This window comes from Podarcis melisellensis (genome assembly GCF_964234715.1).
Source record: "Podarcis melisellensis genome assembly, chromosome: 11".
Lineage (NCBI taxonomy): Eukaryota > Metazoa > Chordata > Lepidosauria > Squamata > Lacertidae > Podarcis > Podarcis melisellensis.
Window position 1 is genome coordinate 7,951,560 of NC_138543.1, and position 15,005 is coordinate 7,966,564.

Sequence of the window (15,005 nt, forward strand, 5' to 3'; positions counted from 1 at the left end):
TTTCACATGAAAGCAGGTATGTTATCTGTTTTGAGTCTTTCTGATTTACACTTGGAGGTGCATAAATCCTGTAGATTTCTTTTTTAAAGTTTGATTCTGTACTTTATGAAATGTGTTCTTAAATACAGTGGTACCTCGGTTTACGAACTTAATCTGTTCTAGAAGTCCATTCTTAAACTGAAACCGTTCTTAAACCAAGGCGCGCTTTCCCTAACGATGCCTCCCACCACCGGTGCCCTTCCACCATTCGGATTCCGTTCTTAGACCGAGGTAAAGTTCACAAACCAGGACACTACTTCCGGTTCTGCGGAGTTCGTAAATCAGATCATTCGTAAACAGAGCTGTTCTTAAACTGAGGTACCACTATACTAGTTTTAATAAGTATCATGCAAACATTTTCCCCCTCAGAATTAAAAGTCCTTAGGCATTAAAAATTCTGCAGAGTGGCAAGTCTATCTGTCTTACACTCTTTATCTCACTTTGCTAACTTCCACATTTTTGTAAATAAAATCTCTGCTTATTGATGTGCTGTTATTTTTTAATGTTGAATCAGAAATCGTAACCGTTGCAAAACCAGCTCCCAGTAGAATTGTAGCCTTGTGCCACTGTGGTTTAAAACCTTATGAACTCTAGATAGGAGTAATTTATAGCACTGTTCTGCTTCAAGATGTCGTTCTTGGGAAATAGATGCTTCTTATTCCTGTTTTTATGTTGATGTAGCTTTCAAAAAATGAATTGTGAAATGCATAATAGAGCTCTTTTAAATCAGGGTCAAAGATATGTGCTGATGCATAAAAAAAGGAGACTCTTATTAGAGAAAGTAAATTACCTCCAGAATTTAAGCAGATGTTATAACAGCTTGTTACCCATTGGGAATGGCAGTCATACTGTGAAATGACAATATATTGCTGCTGAAGAGTTTATTTCCTTTCCATACCCTCATCCCTCTCAAAGCTAAGAACTTCTTTTCTCTTGCCTTTCCCTTCCCATCTACTTTCTGGTTAATTTATGAGGACGAGGAAGATTCATTTGTAATGAAAGCCATCATTCATGCCATCAATGATGACAACGTTCCTGGTCTCCAGCACCTTCTGGGCTCTTTGACCAATTATGATGTCAATCAACCTAATAAGGTATGCTGTTGTTGTATAGATTTAGCAGCTAAAGAAGAAGAAGCTATCATTTTTACTGACAAACAAAGATCAGCCCAAAGACTTGTGAGCATTCCAATATCAATTCAGGAAAATCTTCCTGGGAAGGTTACAGAGGACATAGTTTTCTTTGGCGTTTTTTATTTGCATGTGTGGACAAGGACCTATCTCTCCCACTTGATAATTTATATCAATTTATATAATTTAGCTTTTAACACCCGTTTTGAGAAATACCACAACATCTATAGACAGTTACTTCCATTCTTGATGTCCTTGATTTGCTAGCAGTGATGAGTGGAGAAGAAGGAAAATCTAAGGCTGTTGTGTGCAGTTTAGGCCTCCCCTCCAAAAAACCCCAAAAAGCTACCATTTCTGCCTCTCATTGGGTGGTCCTGGGAGGGAGGTTCCTAGTGCTACCTACACAAGTGAGTAGAATGGATGGTTGTTGCTGTGAGAATGAGGTGTTGCATAGTTAGCTGTTCCTCTTCCTTTTCATTGAAAACCGGCAGTGTACATCCAGCCCTGAAAAACTTGCTTTTCTGTATAATTAAAATACTCAGTGCCTTTATTCTTAAATCATTATTTATCTTCCGAATCTTTCATTGTCTTTGCATCGCTCCAGTGAATTGGTTTTTCATGATTTGTCAATATCCTTTTTGAAATACGATGCCAACTTACGCAATGTTCACAAAGCTAAATTTAGCAGTACTATCTCTCACTACATTATGAAAACAATAATCCTAATAATGAAAAATAAAGACACTGCATGTTTGGTATAGGTTTTGTTACACACAGAGAGCTATTGTACATGGTGCACCAGACCCACTCTAAATCTTTCTCAGAAGCTCATTGCATTGCATTTTTGGATGTTTGTTAAATGTATCTGGACTTTCAGAGCGATTTTGACACAGCTCTACAAAAGCAGACGTTTACTCTTCGTACACAGATTTTGCATCAGCTAAAACATGTATTTATAAATATCATTAAAAAATCAAAGCGGTTTACAATCTTGTCTTCATATATAATAAAATCTGTTAAAAAATTAAATCAGAGACTATCAACTAGCTATATATGTATGTTGTTCTGTCCCATAATCTCTTGAGACCCAGCCAGATGGGTGGGATATAAATAATAAATTATTATTATTGAGAAAAGTGATCAGTTTTTAACAGTTTGTTTATTGCAGCATGGGACACCTCCATTTCTGATTGCTGCTGGATGTGGAAATATTCAAATGCTTCAGTTATTCCTAAAGCGAGGTGCCCGTATTGATGTCCAAGATAAGGTGAGACAATTGTTTAGATTGGTATCTAAATGTGTTACTTATTTGCAGTGCATTTTAGAAGGAAACCGATTGAGCATTTGTTTAGGTAAAGGTAAAGGGACCCCTGACCATTAGGTCCAGTCACGGACAACTCTGGGGTTGTGGCGCTCATCTCTCTTTATTGGCTGAGAGATCCGGCGTACAGCTTCCTGATCATGTGGCCAGCATGACTAAGCCACTTCTGGCGAACCAGCACACAGAAACGCCGTTTACCTTCCCGCTGGAGCGGTACCTATTTATCTACTTGCACTTTGACGTGCTTTCAAACTGCTAGGTTGGCAGGAGCAGGGACCGAGCAACGGGAGCTCACCCCATCATGGGGATTCAAACTGCCTACCTTCTGATTGGCAAGCCCTAGGCTTTGTGGTTTAACCTACAGCACCACCCGCGTCCCATGAACATTTGTTTACATTGTTGTAAATGAAGATTATAGATTGAAATCATTCCTGCAGCTCAGTCAGTCATATTCTAAATTTGGCAAAGAGCAATTGCATTTCTCACCCTTTCATTAGTATCAGCAAGTTAATACCCATATGAATTCATTTTATTTGAATGAATACCTAAACAAAATGTTTCAGCTTTGGAAAAGTTGATTTGTTAGATCTTGATAATTATCCTCATCATGTAACATTTATCTTAAATATGTTGGAATATGTTGCTGCAATTTGCTTATGGTTTTATTGATTGCCATCATCAAATATTTTGGACAGGCAGGATCTAATGCAATCTACTGGGCATCTCGACATGGTCACGTCGAAACTCTGAAATTCCTCCATCTAAATAAATGTCCTTTGGATGTTAGAGACAAGGTAAGGGCAAACTTTTAAATCTGTTGGAGCATTATTTTAGAACTTCTATTTTAGATAGCCTTGTGGTGCCATCGTATAGCTTCTCTACTCAGAAATAAGCCCCACTGACTTCAGTGGGACCTAAGAAAGGTAAAGGACCCCGACAGTTGAGTCCAGTCGCAGACGACTCTGGGGTTGCGGCGCCCATCTCGCTTTACAGGCCTAGGGAGCTGGCGTTTGTCCGCAGACAGTTTTTCCGGGTCATGTGGCCAGCATGACAAAGCCGCTTCTGGCGAACCAGAGCAGCGCACAAAAACGCTGTTTACCTTCCCGTCAGAGTGGTACCTATTTATCTACTTGCACTTTTTGGCGTGCTTTCAAACTGCTAGGTTGGCAGGGACCGAGCAATGGGAGCGCACCCCGTCACGGGGATTTGAACTGCCGACCTTCTGATCGGCAAGCCCAAGAGGCTCAGTGGTTTAGACCACAGTGCCACCCGCATCCCTTTCAGTAGGACCTACTTTGAAATAAATGTGTATGTGAATGCAGCCTGACCCATCTAGTGGTCAGGTTTAGGGCAGGCTACAGTGTTAATTAATTCTGTTAAAGTACTTGTTCTATGCTGACTCCTGAAGTTTTCTGTTAGAGTAAGGTTAGTATGTGCCAGAGATAGCCATCTGTTGACGTGCACCGGGGTGGTGTGGGCTCTCCACCAGTCAGTGTGGATGCCTGTAGGTAATGCTACCCCAAGCTATTTTCCAGCCAGCAGTAGCCCACAACAAGCTCCAAAGCAGAACCTTTATGTTTATTTGTATTATTCATATTATTGCTGCTGGGTTGTTTTTGTTGGAATTCTAGCCCGTCTCAGAGGTTTGTGCCTATCTGTTCAGGCACCGGCTGAATTCCTTAGACCTCCCTCCGGCGACTCCCGGCAGGATAAAACATATGCGAGGTCCGTTCCGGCGATTTTCCTCAGGCTGTGAGGAAAACACACCAACTGCTCCTCTCTCCCCTTTGGTGTCCCCAGGGAGGGGAAAGAAGCAGACAGAAATCTATTTACATCTTTTATTCCTGTCTTTTACTTCAGTACAGAGAAAACATGTCTGCACTCATCAGCAGTTAGAATAAACTCCACCCATGTACTTCCAGCACAGGTCATATGACAACCCCACTGAGCTAACATCCGGTGCTCAGTACAGAATGGACTGCCCCTTTGTTCCCATGGCAACAGTCACAAACTTCCTGTTTGGCTTTCCAGCCACAAGCAGCAGACTTGGCTGCTATAGCCTTTGCTTGCTGCCGCATTGCTGCTTTAGAATAACAGTTTTTTCCTTTGGAACTGGCATGGGAGAAAAAGGGCAAACCTCTCTCTATAGATTGTTCCCATCCAGTATTTATAGGAACCAATATAATCCATGATGTTGGGAGTACAGTGGTACCTCGGGTTAAGAACTTAATTCGCTCTGGAGGTCTGTTCTTAACCTGAAACTGTTCTTAACCTGAAGCACCACTTTAGCTAATGGGGCCTCCTGCCACTGCTGCACAATTTCTGTTCTCATCCGGAAGCAAAGTTCTTAACCCGAGGTAAGCGGAGTCTGTAACCTGAAGCATATGTAACCTGAAGCGTACGTAACCCGAGGTACCACTGTATTCAACAGTGTGGCATGAGGAATAACGCTTGTGTGTGTTTTGTCTTCTTCTCAGTCTGGAGAAACTGCACTCCATGTGGCATCTCGGTATGGTCACGTTGATGTGGTTCAAGTCTTGTGTAGCATTGGCTCAAATCCAAATTTTCAAGATAAGGTGAGTAGTAGAGATTAAGCCTTTTTCTGCTGCTAAGCAAAACCAGGATTCCTTCCCATTCAGTACTTGAAATTACCATGTGGGTTTTTTAATTAGAGTAGAAATTAGTGGGCCTAACATTCCAGTTTCTATGAGTCTACTGTGAGTAAAACCTAGTTGACAACCACCTAATGAGGCCTGTAGTCCATTCTTACGCACGTACTAGTAGCAGATTTCATTCATTCATTCATTCATTCATTTTATTTGTCTGACACCTTTCCACAAGAAAGCCTGCTCCAAAGAAACATCCCTGCAAAGAAACAGGGATGCATTTCTAACAAGCTACAAAATGATTTCATAGTAACAAAGCAAAACAAAATATAACATACCAAAAAGCCACATTTCAGTACTATAAATATAGCAAGATTACGTAACAGCATGCAGCTTCCCAGTGTTTCAGACAGCAGTCCTTCCCAGGCCTAGCTGAAGATGCAAACCACCTGCTCTACTTCTGAACTTTGGACCTTCACCAACTAATCACCAACCCTAAATATTAAAAATGGATTGAAAAGGCATGTTTATTCTCACTGAATGTTTCTGTGAATGTATTACAATTGCCAACTTGGTAGAGAAGCATATCTGACCCAGTCAATCACAAATATAGTCATTGCTGATTTAATAAATTGCAACTCTTATTTCCTCTGTTTAGTGCAGTCTTATGAGTTTTTTCCCGCTGTGATTGCTCCGGAATGGCTGGGACGTCCCATGCGTTCACACAGATTGTTGGGCTATCTGGTCCTAAGTAAAAATTCTGCAAATAAATGATAAGCTTTCCCCCTTTTTTATAAAGAATCCCCCTTCCCTATCCCATTCATAGCTGTGCTACATGGGATTTACCCTGTATCCCTTGAGGCAGGCCAGTAATACATTTGCTGCATGTATTACTAATGATATTATCCAATTTAATCATGGTGGTAGTAGTAATAATATTCTTTTCAGTGTTTGTTGATGGGGGAATTAACTCTTGGGTTTGTTTGTGATCTATAGATATGAAACTAATAGAATTTGCAGTTCCACAAGTCTGCCGCATGTCGATTGGGGAGCTGGAGCACACTGCTGTTGGAGATCATGACAAGGACATCTGCATGAATGAAGCCTATGCACAAATCTCCTACTTGTGTGTGCTTCCTCCTTCAGATATCGACCCCAGCGCATGGGCCACTATGCCTGCTTGATGCATTGAAGGGCACTAATTAACAAATATGAAGAACATCCTGTTAATAACCTTTTAATGGGATTGCAACATTTGCCTAGGAGTTAGATTTATTGAGTCAAAATTGGAAGTGTTGTTTAAGCATAAGGTCAGCTTTGTTAATAGCAATCTTGCAAAATTATTTTATAGGAAGAAGAAACTCCTTTGCACTGTGCCGCTTGGCATGGATACTACCTTGTTGCCAAAGCGCTCTGCAAGGCAGGCTGCAATGTGAATGTTAAAAATAAGGAAGGGGAAACTCCACTCTTGACAGCCTCGGCTAGAGGTTACCATGATATTGTGGAATGTTTGGCAGAGCATGGCGCTGACCTTGATGCAACTGACAAGGTTAGTTATGGTTGAATTGAGTCGCATTTAGCAAGAAATTGTCTATAAAGGTTTTGAATAGTAGAGAAGAGCTTTAAATAGCTTTCATAACTTGTTTGGATATTGCATGTCATTGTTAATCATTAAATGAAGGCTGTCTTAAGAAGTAGGATACAGCACTATGAAAAATTAATTAATTGCATTTACTATGCTTATTTCATATAACTGTATAGCGATCTCCTCTGTGGTTCAGCTGTTCATTTTGGGAGACTTAAGGCTCTTCCATGTTTTACTGAAAATAACCAGAACACCCCAAATGATAGCAAGACTTTTTAATTTTTATTAAATACTTGAAGTAGAAATAAGATGGTGAAAATATACGATGCTCAGCATACAGATAGATTACTAGAAGTTTGCAGTTTCTTCCTTGTCCGCATCCAGTCTTTGAAGATTGATTGATCCAACTCTGACTCCAGTTTGACCCTATGAAAGGATAATCCATAGTCTGGATTGATGGGCTCTCATCCATGGTCAGAGCCCTCTATCCTGCCTGCAGCAGGAGCTCAGTTTGGTTCTTTATCAATCAGAGAGACACTTAAAAGGCAAAGTGGGGATAGAAACAAGGCATTTTTAGCTGAATAAGAAGTTCAAGCTTCAGTCCTTTTCCCACTTACCTGGGAGTAAGCTGCATTGAATTCAGTGTGAATTACTTCTAAGACATAGAGCAATAGAGCAGTATAAGAAACAAATTCAAAAATGTAAAAGACTTTGGCAATAACCCTAGATTTGGGCCCCCTTTTTGAATACTTCAGAGATGCTTTCCCATATACTGGGAGCAAGCAAATGTATCTTTTATTTCCAACTTTTAAGTATCTGAAATCCAGGAAACTCTAGTGTGTTTGTGAGTCCTCCGTTTACCAAAAAGGTCTCTTTCCAATATATGAGGTTAGAGTCTCTCCAGCAAAGCTCCGCTTACTGCTTAGAAGTGTCACAATGAGTACAAACTCAGCAGTATTCATTATCATCAAGACGTACTGAAGAAGAAAAATACAATTCTATCTCTCTTACTAGAAATTCAGGGTTTCTTTAAATAGCTGTTTCTTTTGCAGTTTAAGAGTTTTCATTGTGAATCTTACTTGCAATTCTCTGCATCTGTACTGTACTTACAGCAAAAGAATCATTGTGGAAAGTGGAGAAATTCAAGTGGTTTTGTCTGTGATAGATTCATATAGAAATTTCCTCATAACCTTTTAAGCACTGCACAATGCTAACTGAATGTGCAGCTAATTAAACAGGACTAGTTTTTCATGAGGTAGTTTTGAAGTTCCTGTTTGGTCTTTTTCTTGACACCTGTAAGGGAGTATTCAGTACCAGGGAAATGTACATGGGCTAAGCTGTGCTATTTAAATCTACTCTTTCATTTATCTAGAACATTTCTTTTTTCATTTGGGTCCCAAACAAGCCAGGAAAGGATGTAACTTTTTATGGGACAAAACCATTTGTACCTCAGTCCAAGGTGGTCACGGTTGAAAACCTATGGTAATTGCCATTTTATCCTAACCGCAACTCTGAAGTTGATGACCCCAGATCATCAAATGGGCTTCATGCTCAAACAGGGCATTAAGAACATTCCTCTACAATCCAGCCCACAGCCCACTGAACCACAGTGGGGCTGGTTCAGAAGCAATGTGATAATTTAGCATACAAGAACAATCATAGCCTCTGGTTCCTGCATTTTCCTCCTTCCTTGGTGTTCCACAAGGAAGAATGGAAGCGTCTGGTTCCCTCTTTAGAATTAACCACAGTTTAGGATGCCTTCTGAAACCTCTAAAGTGTGATTAATCTTAACTTTGGTTAATGAGTTATTAAGCTGGTTTATATTCATAGTTGACATTAACCATACTTTAGAGTTCAGTTGACACACCAATGGCAGTTATCTGAAATGGAAGATTCCAGACGCATCACAGTAATGTTCCTCCTCACAGTCATGTGAGGACAGACGGAGCACAGCAGTCCAGAGGGAGGTTAATCTTGTTCTAGTAATTGTAAACCACGGTTTAGTGTTGCATCCAACTGCAGACACTGACTTAACTAGGAAGTTATCGGGTTCCAGAAAGCCCAAAAGGAGCTCTGTGGTGCTCAAAATGACTGAATATTATTGTATTTGCTTCTGATATAAACCTGTTAAAAAAACAGTTATTGATTTTGTTTGCAACGCAAGAAATAGCTGGTCATTCTTTCTTTTTTTTGTGTGTATTTAGGATGGACACATAGCCCTTCACCTTGCAGTCCGAAGATGTCAGATGGAAGTGGTTAAAATGCTTATCATACAGGGATGCTCCATAGATTTCCAGGATAGACATGGGAACACTCCTCTCCATGTGGCCTGCAAAGATGGAAACATTCCCATTGTGATGGCACTCTGTGAAGCAAACTGTAACATCGATATAACCAATAAGGTACTTTTAAAAAAAAAAAAAAAAAAAACACCCAGCAACCCTACAGTGTTTGTACTAAGGGCTTTTCCAGATGACAAATTGTTCCAGCACTGAATGCACAGTAGGTTTGCACTTGAGAGGGATCAAACAGTTCTTTCCCCCAAAAAAGGCTACAATTAAATGAAAACTCCCATTTTCTGAGTACCGAAAACGCAATTGCTAATCTCTGAGGGCGGAAAGGGGATATTTCTCTACAGCTAGTGGTTCCATTTCAAGAGTGAATGCTCATTGTTCAGTGTAATTAGTACCTATTAGGTAGTTCTCATGATTGTATACGCCCCATGTCCTTTGGTGAATTTTATCTTATTTTACTTGAATAGCCTCAGTATCCAGAGACGTTACACTCTATCCTCCCTCATCTCTTCACATACTAAGCTAATGTACTTATATAGTGGTACCTCGGTTTACGAACTTAATCCATTCTGGAAGTCCGTTCTTATACTGAAACAGTTCTTAAAACCGAGGCGCGCTTCCCCTAATGAGGCCTTCCGCTGCCAGTGCCCTTCCATCGTTCGGAGACTGTGGTAAAGTTCGCAAACCAGGACACTACTTCCAGTTTTGCGGAGTTCGTAAACCGAATCATTGGTAAACAGGAGTGTTCTTAAGCTGAGGTACCACTGTATCTTCTAGACATGTTCATTAATTCAGTTGTATTTTTATTTCATCATGCCAGCTTAAGTCACTCTTCATTTTATTGGCTGAGAATCTGAATTTGACACATACAGTGGTACCTCAGGTTACATATGCTTCAGGTTACATACGCTTCAGGTTACACACTCCGCTAACCCAGAAATAGTGCTTCAGGTTAAGAACTTTGCTTCAGGATGAGAACAGAAATCGTGCTCCAGTGGCGCAGCAGCAGCAAGAGGCCCCATTAACTAAAGTGGTGCTTCAGGTTAAGAACAGTTTCAGGTTAAGAACGGACCTCCGGAACAAATTAAGTACTTAACCCGAGGTACCACTGTTGTCCCAGTTTACACAAAATTCTTCATACTGTTCTTGTGCAATCAGAAATTTATCAGTGCAGTTTTCGGTTCTGACATTATAGAGGCAGATAGACCCCTTCAAGCTGTTTTTCAGCAACATTGCCTACCCACCTCCTGGCAGGTTGGCCACTTACCTTCTGGCAGTGCTCAGCTGCTTCTGAGGTAGCAGAAGCGAGCGAGAAAGTTGCTGCATTAAGCAAACTAGTAATTAACTGGGGAAAAGGTGCACTGGTGATAGGTAGCATGTGGGTGTAAGGATGCTTTTAGGTCCTAAGGTGGAAAGGCTTAGATCCCTTAGACAGCTTCTCATGTTTTATTTTGCTTCCATGCAGCTGGTAAATAATACATCTCAGCAACTCTTGTTCCTTTGTGCATTAGAAGATTGCTGTTAATTGCATTGCAAAAACATTGTATGCCTCTGTGGTGTTGGTGTTACTTCTTTGTGAAAATGGCTCGGCAGTATGTGGGAAAGCGAAACACAGTACTTTGACAGTAGGTTTGACTCTTGTGACTTTCCATGTAGGAGTTTGTAGAACTTCAGGATTTTTCCTGGTGCTAATTTCAATGGCTTTAGAGACCCTAAAGCTGACACACTGTGTGTGTGTGTGTGTGTAGGGAGGGAGGGAGGCAAATCTTGGATTCTATAATGCTACAGAAGTGAAGGATATTTTTGTATAATGCAGCTTTTATATGACACAAATCGGTTCAATTCAAGAGTCCTTGCATTCCTTTCAAGGAATATTGTAATATTGCAGTTACAGCCTGACCACCTAAACACCCTTCATGACCTTCTGTGCTACAACCCACCATGGAAAGTTGTGGGTTTTTGGCTGACCCTGTGCAATCATTTATTTGGATTATTTTTAAATTTAAGTGTCACCAGCTGCCAAGTAAAAAGCTTATGATAATAAGCCCTCTGCCCTCTTGCGTTAGCTTAATCCTGACTGATTGAGCAATTAAATGCAGAACCATGATAGAAATTGTGTTTTCAGGGGAGCAGAGTTAATACAGCTAAAGGCTTGACTTTATGGCTGAAAATCTTCTACTGGTCTCAGTGGCTTGGAACCAGTTTCCCCCTGGGGGGAAAAGCAAACCCCTAAATCTAAAGAGGTCAAGTAGTTTCGTTACACATGTATGGTGGTTTGCACCTTAAGCTCTTTCGCTTTGTGACATCGTTAGATGCCATGAATTTTATTCAACTTGCCTGTTCGATTTTGAGCACAAAACATTCTAACTGTAAATCATCTTCACAATCAAATCTTTTGACAAGGAATAATGGACTTAATGAAGCATCCATTCTGGATCCTTAAACGTGACATTAAGCAGTTTATTGGATATGTCACTGTCTTGTATAGTGTCAGGTAAATAATCTGTTCAGCCTAGTAGAGATTACTCTAACTGACAAGGGTTCCGCAGAGTTTGGGGAAAATATTTTTCCCAGCTCTTCAGTTGAAGATCCTTTGACTGGAGATGCCAGGAGTTATAAATGCTAGTAGTTCTCAAACCACCAAGCTCTTATTAACTTTCTTTCTTTGCTGCTGCTCCAGATTAATTAAGGAAAGGTGAAATATTACTGTGCATGTGCTCTAAAAGGTCATAAAATTTGATGAAATTACAGCAGCACAGATAAGGTAATATCACTAAGCTGCTTTGCCCAGAAGGAGCACAGAAAATGTATTAACCAAGTAAATGTTCATTCTGTGTCTGGCAGTAAAGCCAGGATTTAACAAAAACGATGGAAGAATTAACAACATACATGGTTCTAATTATCCTACAAAAAGAACACAGACTTGTATGTAATTTGCAACAACTTCATATTTTAAAAGTAAAACTTCTAGAAGCCTTAATACAAGCTTTAAAATATACAAACACTTGTGTTTCTGCACTCCTATAGAAATCCCTAAATAATATAGTCATAGCAGAATTCACACACACACACACACACACACACACACACAGTGGTACCTCAGGTTACATGCTTTTCAGGTTACATACGCTTCAGGTTACAGACTCCGCTAACCCAGAAATAGTGCTTCAGGTTAAGAACTTTGCTTCAGGATGAGAACAGAAATCGTGCTCCGGCTGCGCGGCAGCAGTGGGAGGCACCATTAGCTAAAGTGGTGCTTCAGGTTAAGAAAAGTTTCAGGTTAAGAACGGACCGCCGGAATGAATTAAGTACTTAACCCGAGGTACCACTGTATATATATGATGCCACTGCTGTTTTAGATGCTTTTCCCCCTCTCTCCTTCTCCCCCCTCCCCCCCGAGGAAATGAGAGCTGCCTATAGAAAACAATGCAGATATCTAGGATTTTTGTACTGCAGTATTCATGACTGGGCAGTAGAGTGCCCTCAAGCAAAAGTTATCAACAAGTGTAGGAATTCCTTTAATGTGTTTAGTGCGAATCCATAGTTCCCCTCTCCAAACAGCAAGATGAATTACTATAGTACTGTGACTTCACCATTGCTTTCAGGTGTTGTTTCTAAACACTGATTCATGGAAGTTTTAAAGGTTTTTTTAAGGAGGAAAAAATGAGTAGGCACCACTGTAAAGTCGTTTGCTTCTGCTGAAGATTAAGCCTTGGGAGTGCACTTCTTGGGTTACAAACCGCCTTGCTAGATTACGGTGTGCTGAATGGTTTAGTCACTAAACTGCAAGAGGCATGATTATATCAAACTGGTATATTGAGAGGCTCCTAGAGTATGACCCTGTTCAGATATAATGCTGCGCATAAGGAGCCTTGGTCTTGCAAACTCCCACTTCTCCTTTCTCTCACATTGCCAAGAGGAAGTTTGAAACCTTTCATTTTTGCTTAACTGCAGCTACCCACTTCATTTGAACCAGGAATCATAGTTTAATAAAGGTAAAAGGGCCCCTGACCATTAGGTCCAGTCGCGGACGACTCTGGGGTTGTGGCGCTCATCTCGCCTTACTGGCCGAGGGAGCCGGCGTACAGCTTCCGGCATGACTACGCTGCTTCTGGTGTACCAGAACAGCACATGGAAATGCCATTTACCTTCCCACCGGAGTGGTACCTATTTATCTACTTGCACTTTGACGTGCTTTCGAACTGCTAAGTTGGCAGGAACAGGGACTGAGCAACGGGAGCTCACCCCGTCACAGGGATTCGATCCGCCGACCTTCTGATCGGCACGTCCTAGGCTCTGTGGTTTAACCCACAGCACCACCCGTGTCCCTCTCATAGTTTAATACAGTGGTGCCTCGCAAGACGAAATTAATTCGTTCCGCAAGTCTCTTCGTCTTGCGAGTTTTTCGTCTTGCGATGCACGGTTTTCCATAGGAATGCATTGAAAATCAATTAATGCGTTCCTATGGAAACCGCCTTCCCCCGACCTCTTCTGGCGGGCGGCATTTTAAAATCGCCCGGGACAGCGGAGGACTTCTCCGCTGTCCGGGGCGATTTAAAAGCCCCTGGGAAGGCAGGCAGGGGGGTCAAAGGCTTTCTCGCCCCGCCGCTCGGCTTCGGGACATCGTTCTGAAGCCGGGCGGCGGGGGGAGGCTTTCCCACCCGGCCGCCCGGCTTCGGGACATCGTTCCAATGCCGGGCGGCGGTGGGAGGCGTTCCTGCCCCGCCGCCCGGCATCGGAACGATGCCCCGAAGCCGGGCGGCTGGGGGAGGCGTTCCTGCCCCGCCGCCTGGCATCGGGACGATGCCCCGAAGCCGGGCGGTGGGGGGAGGCTTTCCCGCCCCGCCGCCCAGCTTCGGGACATCGTTCCGATGCCGGGCGGCGGGGGGAGGCTTTCCCGCCCCGCCGCCGGGCTTCGGGACATCGTTCCGATGCCGGGCGGCGGGGGGAGGCGTTCCTGCCCCGCCGCCCGGCATCGGAACGATACCCCGAAGCCGGGCGGCGGGGGGAGGCGTTCCTGCCCCGCCCCCCGGCATCGGGACGATGCCCCGAAGCCGGGCGGCGGGGGGAGGCTTTCCCGCCCCGCCGCCCAGCTTCGGGACATCGTTCCGATGCCGGGCGGCGGGGGGAGGCTTTCCCGCCCCGCCGCCGGGCTTCGGGACATCGTTCCGATGCCGGGCGGCGGGGGGAGGCTTTCCGGCCCCGCCGCCGGGCTTCGGGACATCGTTCCGATGCCGGGCGGCGGGGGGAGGCTTTCCGGCCCCGCCGCCCAGCTTCGGGACATCGTTCCGATGCCGGGCGGCGGGGGGAGGCGTTCCTGCCCCGCCGCCCGGCATCGGAACGATGCCCCGAAGCCGGGCGGCAGGGAGAGGCGTTCCTGCCCCGAAGCCGGGCGGCGGGGGGAGGCTTCAAAAGCCGTCCGGGGGCTTTTAAATCGCCCCAGACAGTCCCGGGGCGATTTAAAAGCCCCCGGTTAGGCAGGCAGGGGGGGCAAAGACTTTTGCCCCCCGCCCGCCTTGGGAAGAGGTCCAGGACCTCTTCCCAAGGCGGGCAGGGGGCAAAAGTCTTTGCCCCCCCTGCCTGCCTTCAAAAGCCGTCCGGGATAGCGGGAAGCGCTTCCCTGCTATCCCGGACCGCTTTTAAAATGCTGGCGGTGGGGAGCAAAGCCTTTCGCCCCCGCCGGCCTTCCTGGACCTCTTCTGAAGTCCGGAGGGGGGGAAAAGGCTTTGCTCCCCACCGCCAGCATTTAAAAAAAGGTCCCCGAGATTTCCCTATGGGCTTTCGTCTTGCGATACAAGCCCATACGGAAAATCGTCTAGCGAAGCGTCGCAAAAACCGAAAAACCCTTTCGTCTTGCGGGTTTTTCGTCTTGCGAGGCATTCGTCTTGCGGGGCACCACTGTACGATCCACTTTATCCAGGAATCGTAGTTTAATACGATATGGTCCAGTTTCAAAACAAGCTAACTTCAAACCATGGTTCAGGAAATGAGACTTCTTTGAACTAGCCGCAGTTAGTGATAAACTTTGAT

At 43.6% G+C, this 15,005-nt stretch overlaps 1 protein-coding gene across 1 annotated transcript in view; it reads left to right on the forward strand.

Annotated features, from left to right (window-relative positions):
• DAPK1 (death associated protein kinase 1) overlaps nucleotides 1-15,005 on the forward strand; it is an 81,498-nt gene that overhangs the window by 49,045 nt on the left and 17,448 nt on the right. Inside the window, exons 12-17 of the mRNA XM_081930386.1 lie at nucleotides 1,014-1,133; nucleotides 2,338-2,436; nucleotides 3,186-3,284; nucleotides 4,968-5,066; nucleotides 6,448-6,645; nucleotides 8,886-9,083. Of these exons, the coding sequence (XP_081786512.1) occupies nucleotides 1,014-1,133; nucleotides 2,338-2,436; nucleotides 3,186-3,284; nucleotides 4,968-5,066; nucleotides 6,448-6,645; nucleotides 8,886-9,083 (813 nt within the window). The remainder of the gene's footprint in view (nucleotides 1-1,013; nucleotides 1,134-2,337; nucleotides 2,437-3,185; nucleotides 3,285-4,967; nucleotides 5,067-6,447; nucleotides 6,646-8,885; nucleotides 9,084-15,005) is intronic.